This window comes from Erythrolamprus reginae, chromosome 1 (assembly GCF_031021105.1).
Source record: "Erythrolamprus reginae isolate rEryReg1 chromosome 1, rEryReg1.hap1, whole genome shotgun sequence".
NCBI classification, from domain to species: Eukaryota; Metazoa; Chordata; class Lepidosauria; order Squamata; family Dipsadidae; genus Erythrolamprus; species Erythrolamprus reginae.
Window position 1 is genome coordinate 285,457,411 of NC_091950.1, and position 22,180 is coordinate 285,479,590.

The 22,180-nt window shown below is 39.0% G+C and overlaps 1 protein-coding gene across 1 annotated transcript; it reads right to left on the minus strand.

Annotated features, from left to right (window-relative positions):
• Positions 1-1,778: 1,778 nt before the first annotated feature.
• AKIRIN2 (akirin 2) lies at positions 1,779-21,807 on the minus strand. The gene is made up of 5 exons (XM_070733191.1): positions 17,848-21,807; positions 6,660-6,800; positions 3,993-4,142; positions 2,695-2,766; positions 1,779-2,461 (listed from the first exon to the last, which is right to left on the minus strand). The coding sequence occupies exons 1-5, from the start codon at positions 18,050-18,052 to the stop codon at positions 2,451-2,453; spliced, it is 579 nt and encodes a 192-aa protein (XP_070589292.1). The 5' UTR covers positions 18,053-21,807; the 3' UTR covers positions 1,779-2,450.
• Between the last annotated feature and the right edge of the window lie 373 nt (positions 21,808-22,180).

A 22,180-nucleotide genomic window follows, 5' to 3' on the forward strand; every position in this document is an offset into this window, starting at 1 on the left:
TTGTTAATTAAAGACAAGCCGATATTCTCAAACTAATCATTTTGGAATGTGGGAGGGCCTCTCAATAAACCTATTATCCGAAATATAAGTATGCAAACACATTTTTGCAAGCGGCAGACTCTGCAACTGTTTGCAAGAAAAATTACATGTAAAGCAAATTGCCAATAATGCACAAAGAAGGCTTTCTTTACCATCCCATAGGGAGGCATCTACTTGCAAGATTACCAACTGTTCATGAATACTGCTGCAGGAGAAGAACAGACTTAGCATTTCAGCATGTAAACACTTTAATTAAAGTACTATATTCCAGCGAACCTCCATCTGTGCCCCTCATCCCCCTATTAAATACATGTTTTACATCACTTTCAGAAAAGCTCAGAGCAATTTTCTTATAGTTCAAAGACCTTAGGGAATCAAAAGCACTTGATTTTAGCAGCAGTGAACTATACCATGTGCTATAAGTCCGTTCTGTGGCAAGGTATGTCCAATTGATTTAATACTCTTGCCCCTTTAGTTTTTCAAAGGCTCAAAGCCAACAATCTATCGCAAATGTACATTGGAAGCATATTAAAATCCATGAATTAAAATGGCAAAACTTCAATAAGAAATCTTACAAATGTGCTCGGAAGATGAAAGAATACAAACTTCTTGCTTAGAATAATAATTTGTTTCAAAGCAGAGAGGTGAATAGATGGGCATTTAAATGCAAGATGCCTGCAGATCTCATGTAAAACATGAATGTTAACATGAATGAGAGTATAATTTGAATGCTTTTGTAGTTATTTCAGTAGCAGCAGCACAGTAAAAAGTCAATAAATGTAATAGATTCATGTAAGAGTGAAAAATAGTCCAAAAGGTCTAATCAAGTTTTCTTTATCCATATAAATGGCAACAGCTTTACAACCTTGCAGCTGCAAGTAGGAAAATCTGTAACCTCCCTAGAAAAAAGTTCACACATTGAATTCAGTCACAGTAACAAAAGTCAAAGCAAATTATCTGTAAAATAATGTTTGTGTGGGAACATGTTTTTTGAAAACTTGGAAAACAAGAGCCACTGAGATAAACATTTGAGGCAATTTTCTCCAACCTCAATTTGCTTCCAAAGCAATAAAATTTTCAATATTTTCAATCTGGGATGAAGAAAGTTTCCAAAAACACAAAAGTGCTTCTTAAGATATACTTGCTTCAAGAAGCATCTTGGCTAATCTCACATTTTTGAGCGTCAGAAATTATTATTCAGGCATATTCATTATGCGAGGTATGCCGGTAATGAGAACAACATGAAGAAATTACACCTGCTTCACCCATAATTTCTGCCAGGCTCACATGCAGAAAGGTGGCTGCCTATAGCGAAAAACCAAAGAGACCACTCCTTCAGAATCAGCAAAGGCTTTGCTAACGGTTTAGAAACTTGATTTTCCATGAGGAGCAAAACAAAAAGGGCTGTGACTACAGGAACCTCTCCAGTGAGGGTTCACCTTTCTACATATGAGGATGATGAAAACTATGGAGGAATGAAGGTAACATGCCCATACCCTCTTCATTCATACAACGTATTACGTGAAAGGAATGCTTGAGGGCCAAAATTACCTACAAAATCTCAAATTAGCCCTCTACATGCCAGTCAACCTTAACAAAGCTTCCTAGAACATTCATATCTATACCTTTCTTTCTGAACTATTAGCTAATAAATATTAAACATAGATTTATTTAGTACACTCACATCTATTTTATTTGAATGATGGCAAAGATGCCACTTATATAGGTAAAAACACAGGTTAGAAGTAAATGTTTTATTCTTTCAACTAAATTCCAGTACTACAAGGGCAGTAAAACAATGATACACTGAAAAATTGCAGCAATAAACATTTGTTAAAGACTGATAGAATAAATAAAACCTACAAAAATGAGAACTTATATAAACCCATTCTTAACCCCCCAAAAAGTCATGGAATACAAAAATGCCCTCCTTCACTATTTCACAGGCAGTACTGTGGGCTATTTGCTTAGAAGTTGTCCAGGGATTACATTCTAATTTAACTGTGAGTACAATTTGCAGTGCACAGTTATGAAAACCACACTAACTTCAGTCAGAAGTGTCATTCTACACTTTTATTTACACAACCAGTTCAGGGCAGAGTTCTAATACACCAGCTTTAATCCTTTTTACTTTTCAAACTTATTAACAGAAGCCAAATTGTAATGATACAGCAAATGAGACCACTGGTATTAACAGGTAGCAAAGGTCCACATCCAGGTGGTACTGACATCAGGGAGCACTCCAAAACCAGTTGCTGCATAAGAGTGGTTGCCACTGACAAAGCTTGAAATAACCAGTGTATACAGAGGAGGGGGGGAGAGGGAATATGGCATTGTTGCAAGTCTTTAAAGGACAGCTTGCAACAACAGAACAGGGTTTCAGGGCTGCCCACATATGCAGAAAACATGATTCATGAAACATCTGAAAAGGAAAAAAGAATTGAGTCAAGAAATAAGATAACCAAAGAATTTACACAACCAAAGCTCAGCAAGAAACCCAGTTAAAACTATATTCCTGCTATGATGATCACTCCACTTTTGGGATGATGTCACTCTTATAAAGAAGAGTAGAGGAGAGTCCCACTCCACCCCATTCTATATATTTTCTCAAGCCACCAAAATCTAACATCAAGGAAAATAACTTAAAATACTTACAACTTGCAGGCTGTTCTCCATATCGTCGCATGATCTGATCATGCGTAAACTTCACAAATGCGTCATACTGTTCTGTGATCAAGGAATATTTAAAGTAAGGTACCATATATAAAAGTGTTTCTTTATAAGACAACAGAAGGATACTATCCTTTATTTTAAACATTGCATCCAGAGATGGAATCCAATGTTTGTCATACACAGATGAATTTGCTAGCGGAAACATGAACCTTTATTTTACTCCACGTGCCTTTAAAATTTGTTTTCAGGGTTGTGGTATAATTTGAAGAAATGTAGAGTGAATGTCAAGGGGATGATGAATTGCCTTCCCTCATGAAAATAAACCCCTGTCCCAGTTCTATCCATATTGTAGCAGCTCTTTCAGTATCACGACTGAACAATTAAGCATTTTCACTAGTTTAGGGATGTATATTTGGATAACCTCAAAGGGTCACAAGTGGGACAACATGCTGCAGTATTTTTATTTTATTTTGGTTAGCACTGAAATTTATTTTCTTTATGCAGAAAAGGCTAATATTATGCTACCAAGATTTTACTAAAACATTTCTAGACATCTTAAGAACAATTACTTCAAGAAATTCACTCAAATATAGTTTCCACTGAATATATGAAGATATATGCAAATATCTCAACTGCAGACATAACAGTTATGCCGTTCCTTCATTTTCCACAAGAATAAAGTCATTTCTAATGGGAAAATGCTCTATTGCACAATTGAAACATTCACATATAAAAGGAGATATAGTTCACATTCTACATTAACAAAAACCTGGATTCTACCCTTTTATGTGACTTTATTTCAATACTTTATAAGAGTTAAAACAGATGATTGGCATCCTTGTTATTAATGAATGATACTCAAAATGTAAGGAAGCTTTCAGCATGTAGTAGCTGTTGGTATCTTAATATTTACACAAATACTTCTCAAAATGTGAGTTAACAGAGAGCTAACTGATACGTGTAGTATCTTATATTCCTCCCCAACCTCATCAACTTAATTTGTCAAGCTAAGAAGTAAGCAATCTAGAAGCCTGCAAATATTAGCTAAGAACATTCAGAATTACTGAACATTAATCTTTACTGTGATTAAAGATAGCTAAAAACATCTAAAAAAACCCCTAAATTGTTTCAAGGTTGAATGGTGTAAATTAACCATGCTGTTCCTGCAAAGCAGAAAGATTATTTGAAACCAGAGTAAAGTACAGAAATTGCCATTTAGAAATATGTAGTCATATTAACAGGATGGAAAAAGTGACAGCTGATACATATTTTTATCATACCTGCAAGTTTTGTGGTCAAGATTTCTTCATACTCTTCACGAATTTTCTCTTCACGTTCTTTGAGCAAGCGTTCACAGATCATTCCAACTTGTCTAAGAGTAAAGAGGGGCTGTTCTTTTTTCAGTGGTGGCGACGCTGCAGATGAAGTACCTTTGAACAAATTATTTCCAAAGGTAATTCAAGCATGCTTTAGAGCAGGGGTATCGAACTTGCATTGTCACATGACATATCACATCTTTTTCCTCTTTGCTAAATAGGCTCAGACTCAACCCCGACAAGACGGAGTGGCTGTGGGTTTTGCCAACTGTCTGTCCATCACCCTGAGGGGGGAGTCTTTGCCCCCCTCAGAGTCTGCAACTTGGGCATTCTCCTCGATCCAAAGCTGAGCTTAGAAGACCATCTCTTGGCTGTGGCGAGGGGGGCGTTCGCACGGGTATGCCTTGTGCGCCAGTTGTGGCCCTATTTGGACAGGGAGTCACTTTTCACAGTCACTCGCACTCTTATCACCTCAAGGTTTGATTACTGCAATGCTCTCTACATGGGGCTGCCTCTGAACAGTGTTCGTAGACTATAAATTGTGCAAAATGCAGCTGCGCGAGCTATAATGGGGCTACCAAGATCTGCCCACATCTCAACATCACTCCGTGAGCTTCACTGGTTGCCAATTGGTCTCCTAGCGCAATTCAAAGTGATGGTTATGACCTATAAAGCCCGACATGTCTTAGGGCCAGACTTTGTTCAGGACCATCTTCTGCTTCATGTATCCCAGTGGCCGGTTAGGTCCCAGAGTTGGCCTTCTCCAGGTCCCATCAGCCAGACAATGTTGTTTGGCGGGGCCTAGGGGAAGAGCCTTCTCTGTGGCGGCCCCGGCCCTCTGGAACGAACTCCTTCTGGAGATACATACTGCCCTCTACCTCCTGGTCTTTCATAAATCGCTCAAGACCTATCTCTGCCGATGGGCATGGGGGCATGAGTGGTGAGATTGTCTCTGGCCAATACCATGCATGATTGAATTAGACGGATGCGTATGATTGTATATGGGTTTTTTAATACCTTTTAGTAATTTGTATAATGTTATAGTCATTTAATTGCATACATATTGTTCCATTTATGATGTGATACGCCGCCCTGAGTTGCCTCAAGAAGGGCGGCATTGAAATCTAAAAGAATAATATATAATAATAATAAATTAATAATATAATATATTAATATTATAACATTATTATATAATATAATAATATATAATAATAATAATAATAATAATAATAATAATAATAATAATAATAATAAATTGAGAAGCAACTAGAGAAATTAGTGAAATACGAAGATCTAAAAATCGAGCTGCAACGACTCTGGCATAAGCCAGTGAAAGTGGTCCCAGTGGTACTTGGCACGCTGGGCGCAGTGCCAAAGGATTTCAGCAGACATTTGAAAATCATTGGAATTGACAAAATCTCCATCTGTCAATTGCAAAAGGCCGCTTTACTGGGATCGGCAAACATAATTCAACGCTACATCACTCAGTCTTAGGTGCTTGCGAAGCTCCCGACTGGTGATGAAATACAAAATCCAGCATAGTGATCTCGTTTGCTGTGTTGTACTGACATAATAATAATAATAATAATAATAATAATAATAATAATAATAATAATAATAATAATAATAATACTAATAATAATAATAATAATGGTGGCCATGGCTAGCATGTGACATATCTGGGCCACGGGTTTGACACCCCTATTTTAGATCATCTAGAACAGTGATGGTGAACCTGTGGCATGCAGAGCCATATTGAAGGGCACACGAGACCATGCCTTAAGTCAGCTCTAGCTCGCATGTCAGCTTCCCTGAAGCCTCTGGAGTGCGAAAAACAGCACAACAGGCAAACTGGAAATCTGTTTTTCTGAATTTCCAGTTTGCCTGTTTTTTCACCATCCTAGGCTTCAGTGAGGTCTGTGCATATGCGTGGGCGCTGAAGGGGGTTGTGCGCATACGCAGGGAGAGTGTGGGGGTGCACATGCATGGGGGAGAGAATGGGTATGGGCAAACCCTTTTGGCACGTGAACAAAAAAAGGTTCGCCATCACTGTTCTAGAAGATTAATGCAGATAACAGTTCATTTTAAAGTACTTTGAGAATCAGATTACAACCACCATATAACTTAAGTTCTAGTGAAAATGGCTGCATTTATAACCCACCAGCCTCAATACATTTTAAGTACAAGTTTCTGAATTAAACGTTGGCTGTGTATTAAAATCAATAATAATAATTAGAGAGTATAGTGGACACAGCACCAGACTCGAATCTGGAAACCATGAGTTCTAGTCCCACCTTTGAAAGGAAGGCAGCTGGATGACCTTAGGTCAATCACTCTCACCCTAGAAAGCGGGCAGTGGTAAGTTACCTCCAAAACCCCTGGCTAGGAAAAACTGCAGGGAATAGTTTAAATAGTCACTAAGAGTAAAAAACTAACTTGAAGGCTCACACAAACACAAGAATTAGAACTATAGAAATATGTGGCTGCAAGTGAGTAGGTGGCACACGTCATTAAATTTTAAGTTAAACTCATTCCAATAATAATACAACACTGCGACTCTTTTAATTGTCTGTTTAGAGAAAAACACAATCTGACCCAAATTCAAATGCATTCTTATTCTAAAATCTTCACCTGGCAAAGCTGGTCCAGAAAGTAGAAATGCTTGTGACTGTGCATCAGTAGAACAACAAGGATCTGTTTGGTGAAAGTTTTCTAGATGTCTTCTCTTCTGCATGCGTTTGTATTCCTGTTTTATATTGTACAGAATTTGCTCTAGAAAAAAGAAAAATGTATTAAACATGATTATGAATTCTCTCAGTCATTGCAAACAATTTAAATTAAGAGAAAATACTCTAACGAATGATATTAAAGGTAGTGACAACTGTTTCAGAAGTTCAACTTATCAACTAAAATACATACTACAATTTCCAACGCTATTCACACCTTTCACATGGATGCAGATAAAGAAAACAGCATTAGGCCACTGATAATGTTCTTTACTTTCCCCTAGAACAGAGGTCTTCAAACTTGGCAATTTTAAGACCTGAGGACTTCAACAACCAGAATTTTCCAGCCACCTATGCTGTTGTGTTGGCTGCCTTGTGACTCACTACATTATTCCTTACCAAAAAAATCTGTTTGGTACTCACCATAACTCCTGGAACCAATTAAGGATAAGTACCTAGGTACCACTATATTTAATAATCTTTCTCTGATGTATTGCCCTGAGAATCCAAAGTATGGGTATTGGCTCCATCTTCTTCCTTTTGGAGATTGAATCCATTGAGCTTTCTGCCACCTCTCTCCTGGCTGAATCCCAATTTGATTCAGTCTTACACCCGAGAGACACGGGGGTTTGAGATAATGAAAAGAGAAAGAAGGTATTTCTTTGGATTCTCAGGGCAGGAAGGGAGGGGTTTTTTTGTTTAGAGATAAGTACATGCATACATCCATACATACTCATTCATGGTTATTGTCTCTCCAAGCACATTTAATTTCTTTACAGAAAATTCAAAAACATATTTTTATACTGCCAGCCAGTGATACCTAGCACAAAGTATATAATAAAAAGCACATTATTTAATTATTGTATATCAAATTGTAACATTTGGAGATCCATGCCCTGCACTTCGCATAAAATCTTGCCATTCCCCAATATATTATTTGGAATCCAGATGGACAATTCATGGTTGCTAGCTATTTCAATTTACCAACAATTTTTCTTGCTATGTACTCTTATTCATTGTTACAGCCTTTACCAATGGAAGCTTAGTTTAATGACTAAGCTCAATAAATAATTGTACTGTATAAATTTATACCCAAAAAAAAATACTGAAGGGGAAAGGAAAAAAAAAACAGTGGAAACAATCTCAGATGTACTATCTTCTAGCTAGGAAATCTCTAATCTTAGAAAACTGTAACCACTATTTTACAATGAACTTCTTAGGCAAACAAATTCATTTAAGGGCCATTGGAGACCACAGTGGACATAAGGATATTCTTATCAGCAAACTGAAACTCAAATACACCAACTAGCCACCCTTGCTAAAATTATTAGCAAAGCTCCACTTACTATTGAAGTGTAATCTATTCACATTGCTAAAGGCAGGAATTTTACCCCCCTTAATTGTCCCATGATAGCAGCTGCGGTTCCTCCTACTAAAGGATTACCAACAATTACTGTAGAAAAGCTACCAACTTGCAAAAATCTGGTTTCAACTTGATCATAAATATATTAAATATGCCTTCATCAAATCAGGCTCAATTTATTCCACAAACCAACATTTCTATAGATTTCCTGTCAGGGCATATAAAATCATTGACTTTTTTATAAAAGGAAAATATTTTTAAATGTTCTGAAATAGTTCAGAAAAATGATTAGAATTCAAAAAGTTAATTTCTAATTCTAGGGTACTAAAGTATGAAAATGAGAATAGTTAATGAACTGCTCTAAAACTGCAAAGTCAATTAAAAGAAGGTATGATATAATGGAAGAACACCTATAAAAGGGGGAAGAATTTGAATATGACTTCAAAGATAAACTAAAACAAAAGGAACAGACTACATTCCTGAAGTCTTTAGTATCTGAGGAAAAAGCCTTTATCCTGAAGTATGTCATCAAAATGTTTAGTATATAGTTTTGTCAGAGATTATGACTTTATCAGAGATTTAAAAATTCCAAAGAACTGATTATAAGTATACGCACGTTGTTTTATTACTGCTGTTAGCCGCCCCGAGTCTACGGCGAGGGGCGGCATACAAATCCAATAAAATGAAATGAAATGAAAACCTGGTTGCAGTATTCAATTAATTTAGCAATAGAGTTTGGTGCTTTAAAAAAAGCAAATATACTAAATGTAAAGCAATTAGTTTGTAGCAGGTACCCTGAACAAAACACGGAAATCAAAATTAATTGTCCGAAAATGTATTTGATGTAACACTTGCTATTGTTCTAAGACTGTTGACTAACAGTTGTTGCAGGATCCATGATTTGAAAATATAAATCAAGATCCTTAAAAAAAAATTAAATTTGAACAGACAAGGAGAACAAAACCTGAAAATGTCCTCCCAAATAAAATACTTTTTTCTAAGCCTGTTTTTCATCAGAAGAGAACCCTAGCATTAATTCTCTCACTTGGACCACTGGAATATGGAATTATCAGGGTCAATATTCCAATGCAGAGCTAAAGATTTCTGACAAAATTTTCAAAAGCCACACGACTCAATTGACCAAACTTCTATCAGTAATAGACAATCTGACTGGTACACCAAGAATCTGGAATAATACATTCAAAATATAAACAATTACAATAAATCTTTTTTTTTCTTTCTAGAAAAAGAAAAATATCTTGTATTCCTCTTATCTAAGAGGATTCTTTTTATTAACAAAATCTAACTCGTACTTTAAGATACACTCCAAGAGAGAAAATTGTTTTTAAAAAATTTAAAAGGCTTATCAAGGTTTTGTTAAATATTACCTTTATTCAGAAAACAAAAACATACTTTCCATGTGTGGCCTTACCAAGGCATTATAAAGTGGTTTTAACACTTCACATGATCTTGATTCTATCCCTTTATACAATCTAGAACTGTATTGGCTTTTTTTGGTGTCTGAATGCACACTGCTGGCTCATATTTAAATGTTTGTCCACTAAGACTCAGAGATCCCTCTCACTACTATTAATACAGTACTACTATTACTACTATTGAGCAAGGTACCAAATATACTGTACAAGTGCATTTTGTTTTTCTTGTCTAACTGTAGAACCTTACTTTTTTCATCACTGAATTTCATTTTGTGATAACACCCAATGTTAAAAGTCTGTCAAGATCCTTCTGTATTTTGAGCCTATCTTCTGGAGTGTTGGCTATTCCTGCCAGCTTGGTGTCATCTGCAAATTTGATGAGTTCCCCATCTTTCCTCTCACCCAAGTCATTGTTGAAGAGTACTGGGTCTAAAACAGAGCCTTGGGGTAATTCTACTGAATACTTCCCTCCATGTAGATGCATTTCCATTGAGGATTACAACAGAGGTGGGTTCCACTTATCTTCCCTACAAGTTTGCATCACAATGGAAATGGATGTTTTGCCTTTGTGCATGCACAGGGGGAGGGAGGGTTGGCAGGGCATGGTGACTGGAGGACTGGTTCAGGAGTGTGGACCATGGGGTCATCGCTGCCAGTTTGGCAAGCAGCGCTAAATTTTTCACTAATGGTTCTAAAGAAGCGGTCTAAACTGTCAGCAACACACCACTGGACTGTTATTGAGTGCAGTTGGTCAGCCAGTTAGAAATCTATCTGGCGGTGATGCTGTCTACTCCACTTTAAAAAAAACAAAAACCCCTTTTCTAATAGTACGTGATGATCTATTTTAGCAAATGCCTTACTGAAGTCCAAGTAAATTAAATCAACAGCATTCCTCTGGTCCACTAATTTTGTCACTTTGTCAAAGAATGCAATAAGATTAGTCAGGCATGGTCTGTTTTTGACAAACCCATGTTGGCTTTTCGTTATTATTTTGTTTGCTTCTAGGTGTTAATTGATTCGTTGCTTATCTTTTCCAGAATCTTTCCTGGTATTGAGGTCAGGCTAATATGTCTGTAGTTTCATGGATCTCCCCCCCCCCTTTTTTTTTTTTGAAGATGGGAACTACATCAGCTCTTTTCCAGTCCTCTGGCAGTTCCACGTGCTCCAGGATCAGTGGTTCTGAGATCTTGTCTTCCAGTTCCTTCAGAACCTTAGGGTGTAATCCACCCAGTCCTAGTGATTTAAAGTCGTCTAGGGTAGACAGGTTTCATTTATCATTTTCTCCCCTATTTTAACTTGTGTTTAATGTTTTTGTGGTGGTGTTTTTGATAGATTGGACTGTTTTTTCCTTTTGTGTAAAGTAGTTCTGTTTTCTCCCTGTTGCTTGTTACCTTGTCACTTTCTCCCAGCAATAGACCAATTGTTTCCTTAACCTTTTTCTTGTTTTGAACATCTTGGAAGAAGCTTTTTTTTGTTGTTGTTGCAAGACTTTGTTCATTGTGAGCCTTAACTTTCCTTGCTTCATCTTTACAATTTTAAAGATGGCTGTTGTACTATGCATAATTGCAAAAATATTTAACACTCATCTTTGAATTTGAGCTGATTTAACTCCAAGTGGCTTCACTGGTATTAATAGTTTGTACTAGATTTGCTATTTATAGCAAATTCAGTATTCAGTGGAATTACCCCAAGGCTCTGTTTTAGACCCAGTACTCTTCAACAACGATTTGGGTGAGAGGAAAGATGGGGAACTGTATCAACGCATCAATAATATTTCTAACTAACTTTACTTTTTTAGTTTTTATTGTCTAAAAACTAAAAAAACCTGAATGTTTATAAATTTACATTAATTTTTTTTATCAAACACTAAAGATACATTTTACTGTAAATGAGAATAAAATCATCCTAATTAAAATATTATGGTTTGAATTATATGAATTTGAATAATTAAATTATTTAAATGTATTGGATTAAATCTTCCCATCTTCCTTTACAAGACTGTTGTTAAATGCTGCTAGATAAGCAGCTTAAACAATATCCACACTCATGAAGATTTGCCACCAAAAGGGGACATGCTAGGATTTTTCTACAAGCTAATGTCAGGAAGGCAAAAGGTCGAAAGGAGTTGAGGTTGGTAAAGAATGCTAACAACAATATTGAGGAGTTTCTGGATATATGGTGAAGAACCAAATTACTAAAGGAGACAAATGATCCTCTTTAAAAAAAAAAAAAGGGGGGGGGGAGGATAAACTACAGACTAATCAATCTGACACAGATGTCTTTTCATAATATTTTTATTCAAATATATATCCCAATTTTCTAGTGATTCAATGAAATATGATGCAACATTGTTCCATTTCAATAATGTAAACATTGTTCCATCACAATAATGTAAACAGCATCACTTCTACATTATGCCTAATGTTTTCCCATATATAACCTCAGTTTCCCTTTGACACATAAAAAGCGTGACATTTTCAATGTATGTTAAACTATTATTAAAAGTGTCATTACTATTTAGTAATCAGTGTACATATAACAAGACATGTTAGTTCTTCAAGACAATGAAGTGCTCTTCCAGTATCCTTCATACTGACTATTCTTGCTTCAAGCAGTATACATAGAATGACTTTGCAAGGTGGATTCATGTCCATCATGCTAGGTTAGCACTTTGCTTAGTATTTACTTAGTTTTAAGAAAAAAGAGAAAAATCTAGGGAAAAGATTATCATTCTGATATTATTTAAGTTAGATATTAGATAAATAATTTTATTTTTGGAAGAAAATATTGAAGAGGGTATTTAAAATATTTTCTATTGTTCCAATTTTAGTACATGTACTGCCGAAGCAAGCACAGGGTATGTAAAATATTATATGGAGACTTGAACTGGTAAAAAACAAATCAACTGAGAGTATATATTTTTTCAAATTGACCAAAAAGTATGGTACATTTGATGTAATAAAGGAAAATACTGTATCAACACATCAATAATATTTCTAACTAACTTTACTTTTTTTAAATTGTGAAGTACAAGACTTTTAACTTTTCAAATAAGGCACCACCGATACTGGGATATAAAGTATTAACTAGGTGATTATTATTCAACTAAACCAAGTTTTTAAATGTTGTTGCAAAAGCACTTTACTGGAACAATGTCCTAAGACTTTGGCTCATGTGATTACATAGATTGCCAGAAGCATTTAAGAATGAAAGCCAAGTCCATTAACACTGGATCTTGGCAGTAATTACTACAATGTTCTAAATATGTCCTATGATGGTTCAGTCATATATTTCAATCATCGAATGATGAATACTTATGTGAACTTTAAAATAGTACCCACTAAGTAATTTAAATCTTCAAAGTCAAGCAACTGTGAAAATTTTTGAAATAGGTATACAGTGATCCCTCGAGTTTCGCGTCCTCGAGCATCGCGAAAGGGCTATATCGCTAGTTTTCAACCCGGAAGTAAACTCCACCATCTGCGCATGCGTGCCCTTCCACGCATGCGTAGATGGTGGAGCTTCCCCGCCGGGCAGAGGCTTCCCTGGGTCTTCCCCCTCTTGCCCCGGTAAGACCCCAGCGGCGGCGCGAGCAACGGCGTGGGCTGGCGGGCGGCACGTGCGCGGAAACCCCAGCTCCGCTTCCCAGCTGGGAAGCGGAGCCGGCAACAGCGTGGGCGGGCGGGCGGCGCGCGCGAGCCTGGGGACACCCCACCTCCGCCTCCCAGCTGGGAAGCGGAGCTAGGGTGTCCCTACCGCGCGCGCGTTGCTGGGGAAAGTGCGCGCGCTTGGGGACACCCCACCTCCGCCTCCCAGCTGGGAAGCGGAGCTAGGGTGTCCCCACGCGCGCGCGCGTTGCTGGGGAAAGCGTGCGCGCCTGGGGACACCCCACCTCCGCCTCCCAGCTGGGAAGCGGAGCTGGGGTGTCCCCAAGCGCGCGCGCACCCCAGGCGCAAGCAACGGGGTGGGCGGGCGAAGGGCGGGCGGCAGTGGAAGCAAAAACACCATCTGCGCACGCGCAGATGGTGTTTTCACCTCCGCACCGCTACTTCGCTAAAAATCGATCATCGCGTGGGGTCCTGGAACAGAACCCTCGCGATAATCGAGGGTTCACTGTATTGTAAATAAATGTAAGCCTCCATCTAGTAATTTAACAACTCTATACTGCACAATATGGTTCTCATTAAAATTGATGTATCAAGAGTGTGCTAAGTCAAAATTTTCTTCTTGAACTTACTTTTTGCAGATATGCAAATAATAGTCTATTTCTCAAACCAGACTTTCTAGTTCTTTCTCCAAGCATTTCAAATCACTGAAACATCTACTTTCCACAAAATTGAAGGAGTTAAAGGCACAGAAAAGAATTCACTAATAAATAGACATACTGTAATGTTATCATGCTCATTGTAAAATAAAACTTTATTTCAATTACTGTAGCATGTGAGCCTATATTTTATACATAGGTTAGTCCTATTGTGTTAAATAACTTAGCTCTAGATAAATATGCATAATTCACTGCATATTTTTCCATGCACATTTTAGAGAAGATCTTATAACTGGGAAATAAATTAATTGATATTTTATTATTATCTACAAAAACTGCATTAAACATTTTAAAACTGGCCTATTTTATGGTGCAAGGGTACTTGTGGTATTTATTTAAGTGAAGTATTGTAAATTGTTGAATTAGAATTCCCAGCATTCCACACTGTTGGCAGTGCTGCCTGGATTTTCTAGGACAGTGATGGTGAATGTGTTTTTCCTCATGTGCCAAAAGCTTGAGTGCCATACCCATAATTCACCCCGAGCATGTGACCCCACTGCGCTGCCCTACTCTCGTGCATGCACACACAATCCAACACTCATCCCCCCCCCCCCCCAATTTTGGGCCTAGAAGGTCTCCCTGAAACCTCCAGGAGCTGGAAACACCTCATTTCCCAACTTCGGATGGACCCTTATTCTCCCTCCCCGGCCCCCAGAGGCCGAAAACACTCTCCCAAAGCCTCTGCACAAGCCCTGTATTTTTACCTGGCATCCAAAATGAGCCGGGTGGACTCCTGGGAGGAGAGGCGTGGGCATGTGAGCTGCAGCTGAACTAGGGCAACTGATCGCAGTGCCCACAGATATGGCTCCCAGTGTGCCACAGGTTCCCCATCACGGTTCTAGGAGTTATGGTTATTGTTATTTTGTCTACTGAATGTATAGACACTGCCTTGAAAATCAACATGTGATTCAGAAATTTTCTGAAATATTTAATGAAATATCAACTTCAGCCACTACATACAGTAATACAAATAGTAGCACCTGTGTTGTGACATCTGTTTTCTATCAACTGCCCCCATATTAGAAATATGACAGCTAGCAACAAACTATGAAATATGCCAAAGGCATTCCGCATCTTCTATCATTGCTCAAAGAATATTAAGTTATCAGAAAGTGGCATTAACACTAAAGCCATGCTATAATGGATTCGTCACCAAGGAACACCACACATTTCTATAAAAAATCTACATAATACTCAACTGAAAAAGGACATTTCAAAGCTGCTCAGTAAATTTTCATAATGGCAGAGCAGAGGAGCTTGTACTTGGATTTTCCTAGCTTTACCCAACTAGCTACACTAGTTCTCATTAGTTTAAGCACATGCCTATCTTTATTAGATCAGAATGTTACATCATAATAGATTTTTTACATGATGCAAGCATTTTTATAGACAAAAATGTAAGTTTTTAATATAATGAAAATGTACTTATATATTGTGAACACACACTTCAAAGGAACATATCCGAATGACAGATTTTGTACAATTACACAATTATGTGTGTGTGGAATTATTGATCTCCTGTCTTAATTAGTATCTTAGAAACCTCATTATTAAATATTTAATTACAAGGCTGTTTCTGCACAATTAACCTGTCTATATTTTATTTTAAATGGAGTTACTTAGCTTAGCCAACCATCCATTTATACCTTTCAACAGCGTTATTCTTTAATAGGTTTTTCCAGGAGCTCCTTATGTTTCAAAAGTGTGTTTTCCAATGACTGCAAGCTGTTTAATGACTTGAAATGCCTAGCTGTCCGCTGCACTGAATCAATTTTAAACCCCTACTTACATTAAATATTCATTAAGATGAATATTTCTTTCTACTTTCAGTGAAGTCACATACTTTATGTGGTAATAAACAGTTGGCTGCATTTAGTTTTAACAATGGTTACTTTATAACAATTATGTGAAGATACATAATTTGTCCTACTGACTCTAAAAGCTGCTCACTCAGGAAATATTCCAACATTTCTAGCATCCCATTAAAATCAACAGTAGCACATAAATTAGAAAGGGTACTAAATAAATGCTCTGTACCATATCATCTAATCCTTTCCCTCAAATGTCAAGGAAGAATCAAACTATTTGCTTGCAGAATGTTGAAAGTAGGATAAAGTTCACATATAAGTTTAGGGATGCCAGATGCTTAGCCAATTTATATGCTTTTCAGATTGTAACCTCAGGAGAAAAGATAAAAGTTATAACCTCTGACCTTGTAATAATTTAGAATTTCCATTAAGAAAGCATCCTTCAAATTCAAAGACATTTCCAAGGTCTAAAGCTCATTTCAAAGGAATTTACTATGTAATCATATTTGTACAGCATCACTCCTTACTAATATGGCAATGGCACCTATCTCAACCTAGCTTAGGAACTGATCCAAAAACCAACATTCCCAACAGGGAGGTACACTTTTAGACAATGATGGAATGAGAATTGTAGCTATGAGTTAGACGAAGAAAAAAGATTTTTCTTAAAAGCCAAAAGATATGGAAACAATACTCCCCCCAGAGATTCGTGTTGCCCCCACCCTCCTCGCCTTCCATAAGAGTCTAAAGACTCATTTATGCCACCAAGCCTGGGGTCTTTAGATCCTATCCCCTTGTCAATGAATGTATAGGTTTGTCTGAATGGGTATGTGTGCATGTTAATAGGCCTTTTAGTTTTTCATAAACATAATTCTCAATTTTAACTTTGTTATATCTCAGTATAAACTGCTTTTATATGTTTTAAGCTGCCCCAGTCTTTGGAGAGGGGTGGCATATAAATTTAATAAATAATAATACTGGAGAAAAGACCAGTTACAGGCATAATGAGAAACCACACTGTGAGGTAAGTAAGGTGAGGTAATCCCTACCATCAGAGGGACAACCCAGCAAGGCTTGATGTTGCCACCAATTTATCTTTGTGAGAGGAGATACCCAACCAACCTTAATCCTATCGTTTATCATGCCTACAACCTTATTTGCTGCTGCTCTAAACACACCCTTTTATGAATCCATTTATCACTAGGCTTCAGGAAAACGTGGGCACTCCGGGCCTTAAAATCCTAAGTTGTTAAAGAGGAAGGTGGGGAGAAGCAGCTGTCCTCTTGTCTTCTGCAAAGGCGACCCGGCCTTCCCCCCACCCTCCAAACGCCCTATAGAGTGGGGGGTGATTGATGGCAGACCCCGACCAGGCCCGCCCCTCCTGCGCTGCGAGGCTGAGGGAAATCGGCCGCGACGTCCATAAAGCTCAGGCAAAAGGAGCTCACGTTCCCCACCTCCAAGTTAATGGCTTCAGCGATCGATCGCCCGCACCGGGAGGGGTTTCCAAGAAGGGCAGAAAGACGGGGGGGGGGGCAAAAAGACCATGGGGGGGAGGGGAAATGAGGCTGCTGCATTCGAGCCTTCTCGGCCGAGCAGAGCACCGCCTCCCCCTCGCGATAACTCCCCAGTTCCTCTTTCTCGCCGCCGCACCAATACCTCTCGCGCCGCCCAGGCCGGCCTATTCCCAAGGGGAGGGGCGGCAAAGGTGCGGTGGGGAAGCGTATTCACCCCCCCCATCAAATCCAGACTCCCCCCCACCCCAATGGTCGCTCCCAGCCCGGCGCAGAAAAAGCCGGCGGCGGTCCTCCTCCCCCCACACTCCCGTCCCCTCGCAGCCCAGGACGAACCCCTTCGGGGGCCTCTCCCCTATTTGTCACTTCCCCCACCCCCAACCGCGGGGAGGGCGGCCATTTCCATTGTGCCGACACCGCGGCGAAAGCAATAAAATAAAATAAAATAATGGTTGGGGGAAGGGAGGAAAGGGAACGGCTTGTGTGGGGAAAGCAGAGGCCGTTCGGAGGGGAAGGAGCGGCGGCGGCAGTAGCGGCCGCTCTTCCGAGGCTAAGACCGTCTCGGTGGTTCCCCCTCACCCAAAGCCCTTTCCCCGGCCCCACCCAGCCCCCCCACACTCTACCCCCCACGCCGCTTTTTTTTCTTTTTACCTGTGGTGAGGCGAGTGGACACTTCCCCGAAGGGCGAAGGCTCCATGCGCAAGTACTTCTGCGGGGACGAGGCAAAAGAGGCCGAAGAGGAAGAGGCGGCGGCCGCCGAGGCGGACAATGGAGTGCAACGCCGTCGTTTCGGCGAGGCCGGGCTCAGCAAAGGGTCGAAATCGAGAGTCCGTTTTAAGGTCGCGCCGCACGCCATGGCCGAGTCGAGGGGGGGAAGGCGGAGGAGGAAGAAGAAGAGGAGGAGGAGGAGGGGGGAAGAAAAGGAGAAAGGGGCTCAAGCAGCTGAGCCGGCCGGGCCTTTCGCAACGAAGGAGCCGGCCCGAAGGACTGACGCGGGAAGCCGAGGAAGAGAACTTCCCGAGCTGCCGAGGCTTGTCAAACGCCCGGTCGCCACCGCTCTGCGCCGCTTCGGCTTTCTCCTGCCGGCCGCCGGTTCCGCCTGCCTCTCCAGGGAGCGGCCCGGAGCTTTGGGCCCGGCTCAGCTGGATTTGTAAGCTCCGCCCGCGGCAAATCCGCCCCGGGTCGTATCCGGGAGGGTGTCTAGGCCGGTGGGGGCGGCTTGACGGGAGGCTACCCGGCCTGGAGCCGCCGATGAAGACCGATGACTGCGGCGGTGACCGTCGCGCGTCTCTCTGTGACTCTTCCACACCAGCAATATGGCGTCAATAACAACGCCACTGATTCAAAAACCAGCTCTCGCCAATGCGCTTGCGCGGCGTGGAGGTGGTGGCCGACCGAAAGGATCAGGGGAGTTGTGGTTTATTTGGGGCCGTTTTTCCGCCCTGGTCGTAAAGACGCTGCAGGGAAGCAGGAACCACAATACCCACAGTACATTGCGTTTAAAGAGTCGACTTCCGGGGTGGAATTTAAATCCCTACAGAGGAGCCTGGATTTTAGGAACGAAAGTGGGGGGTTTTTTTTAACAACATTGAGAGTAAAAATAATACGGGAAGAACTTCGTTTGCGGAAATTTTAAAAGGCCGATGGGCTTTCTAATGTTTGTCGAAGAGAGTATTTTTTTCAAGTCCCTTCCGAAGCAAATTACAGATTTAGAAGGAAAAAAACCCTGACCCTCCTAAAATAAATATTTGTTTTATATTATACACAAAGAATTATTGGTGATTTAATTAATGTAATTCTGATTTAATTCTGGACTTTTTTTAACCAAGATTATTATTATTTATTAGATTTATATGTCACCCCTCTCCAGATATCAAGCAATATTTCTGAAGAGCTTTACAGTTTGGTTACACTTTATATTGAAGTAAGAGCACAAAACGCACAGTAAATGGAGTCATCAATAGTCTTGATTTAATTCGACTTTGACTACACTTGTTAAAATAAATTGAAGTAAGATTATAGCTACAGAAATAATCTTAGATTTTTCTGTGTTGATTTTTTAGTCCCAGAACTGTTGTGGGCCCTAGGCCTCTAGTTGAGTTTTTACTATGCTGGGTGAAGTCATGATTGAAGTTTTGAATAGCTAAAATATGCAAGTAATTAGTCTTATAGTACTCCATAGAGAAACAATGAATGTGTTAATATTAATTTATGTGAAAATTATTTTCTAGTGCCTTGTGATCCTACCATTGTGAAGTATTTATTCAATTGATATGTCTGGCTAAGCAATCCTTAGCAGTTTAAAAAAAAACAAACACATTGATTGATAGTTCAGCCCAGTTTCTGTATTTAATGATCTATCATTAGAGATACAAACACAGCACTGTGGCCAGTAATTCACATATGTCACACTAAGATGGGTCACGTAGGTCCTGGACGGACAGGCTTATTATTTGACTTGGCTTCTCAATCAGTCATATCAAGAGAGAGTGTCAAGCCAATTCCTCATTGTTGCCAAGATAAAGACATGATTGTAGCTACCAGAGGTCAAACCTGATACAAGAAATAGTAGTAGCATTGGATGAGTTTGTACTAAACTATGTTACTGTTAAACATCATTAGTCAATATGGAGTAATGATTGAAACATCAGGCTGGAAACTGGGAGGCCATGAGTTATAGTCCTGTTTTAGGCACAAAGCCAGCTGTGTTATCTTGGTCCAGCCAATCTCTCTCAGGAAGGAGGCAATGGTAATCCACTTTTGAAAAACCTTGCCAAGAAAACTCCAAGGATACATCCGGGCGGTCTCGAAGAATTGGACATGATTGAATGGAATAAAACTAATGTTTACTGAACTAATCCAGTTGACTAGATTCACACAATATACTATGTATTGGCTGAGTTGTTACAAGATACCAAGTTATAAATTAGCCACATTTGAACCTGAATACTATTATGTATATAATTTTGCCTGAGCTTTTTGCCTATATCATTTAAATGTAAATGATAAAGATACTCTTGTAGCTATGAGACTGGCCCAAGATCAGCCAAATTGCTTTGTGTTGTAAAACGGGACTAGAATTCAGTGTCTTCCAGTTTTTAGCTTTAACCCACAGGTGTCAAAATCACTGACGTTTTGTGATTTTTTTTTCCTTTGCAGAGCTGGGGTGGACATGGTCTGCATGTGACGCATCTAGCTCACAGGCTACCAGTTCGACACCCCTGCTTTAACCACTACACCATTTGTCTAATGATGTTTAGCAGTAACATAATGAAGCCATTGTTTCTACTACTTATATCAAGTTTGATCTCTGGTGGCTATAGTCATGTATTTTGTCTTGGCAACAACGTGGAATTGGTTTGCCACTCTCTCCTGCCATTTTTATTTGGTTTTCTAACTAGTCTGCAGTCTTGGAATTCTCTTCAGGTTTCCCGTAGAAGTAATAACGGTGACAATTTGACTCTACTCACTTTTTGAGACCAAAGTAGGTTCGCCAGATGCTGCCGTCTGCTTTTTCTGATTCTCTTATGCTTGAAGATTGCCCATGTTTGAAGAATCCGTTGATATTTCTCTCACATTTATGAAATGAGCCATTGTTTTTGTGGACATCTAGGAAATAAATGAAAATCACAATGTAAGGGCTAAGACTGACATATCAGGGTTTTTTAATTTCTTCCAAACTATGAGCTGACCACATTTGTGATGTAGCTTCACCTGTTTTGCACATTCAATTCCTTCTTGCGAACTCTAAGTCCAGCCTTCGGCTTCTAAAGTATTGCCCACCTGTTTTTAGGTGAAAAGTTTGAATTGGCCAGGAAGATAATAATATGATTAGCACTGAATTATGCCAAGCTTTGGTTTTGTGAAAACAGCCTAAAGGTATGGTCCGTTCTCTACCTGTAAAATGTAAAATTGTTTAACAACAATGACATTTCATAACCAAATTATGGATACATTTGTTACACCCAAGGACTAGAGGGTGCAACATGCCCACACATTTGCAGATGTTAGAAACATGAACATTGTATCCTTTTGAATCTGTTCATGTCTCCTTTTAGCTATACAGGATATGGGACATCGAAATACTATCTGCTATTGAGACATTTTGATAGAGGAGAACAACATGAACATTTATTTCAAATTTGTATAGCCGCCCATCTCACAAAATGTTACTCTGGAATACAAATTATGGCCAAGAAAGCATCATCATGAAATCTAACTCAGCTAACAACAGGCAATTTCCATTTTTCCATTTGTTTAATATCCTAAGAACATCTAGGAATAGATGATGTTAAAAAAATAATGCTATTACAAATAGTGGCCAATAATGGTTTCCTGTGCATTTATTTATAACTCATATTTATATCTGTAATTGAATGCAAATGGCAGTGTTTCAGCTGGAATATATTAATACTGTTTTGAAGTACAAAACTTATAACAATATTTTAAAATGCAAAGAGGTGTGAAACTAAAAATTGTAAAAAAAAATTAAATGCTGATAAATATACACACTTTTCATTAACAAACATTTAAAATTAGGCACATAAGCCTCTCTTAAAGCACTTGGAGTTCTGTATAAACATGGCAGAATTCCTGAAATAAAAACCTTTAGTGTCAGATATGACAGGAAGTTGTGTAATTAGTTTGTGTGTGCATTCTGGATTAGAACAGACTTGCTTATATTGTATAATGATACTTCACAGCAACCTCTACTATAACACAGAATTTTAAAGTACCGGTATATTGGGGATATGGTACTACATATTTACTATTTTTCTTTAGAAGAGTATTAAAACAGTTTCAATAACATATTGAATAACAATTTCTCACACGGATATTAATTGTATATTAGCTTTTATACTTTTTCCCTTTTGTTTAATACTGTTTTAAGTATAGTTTTGAAATATCTCGTAAGCCATTTTTTTCCAAATGAGTTAACGTAAGAACCTGGTGGGAGATGTTTGGTAGCCATATAAATTTGTTT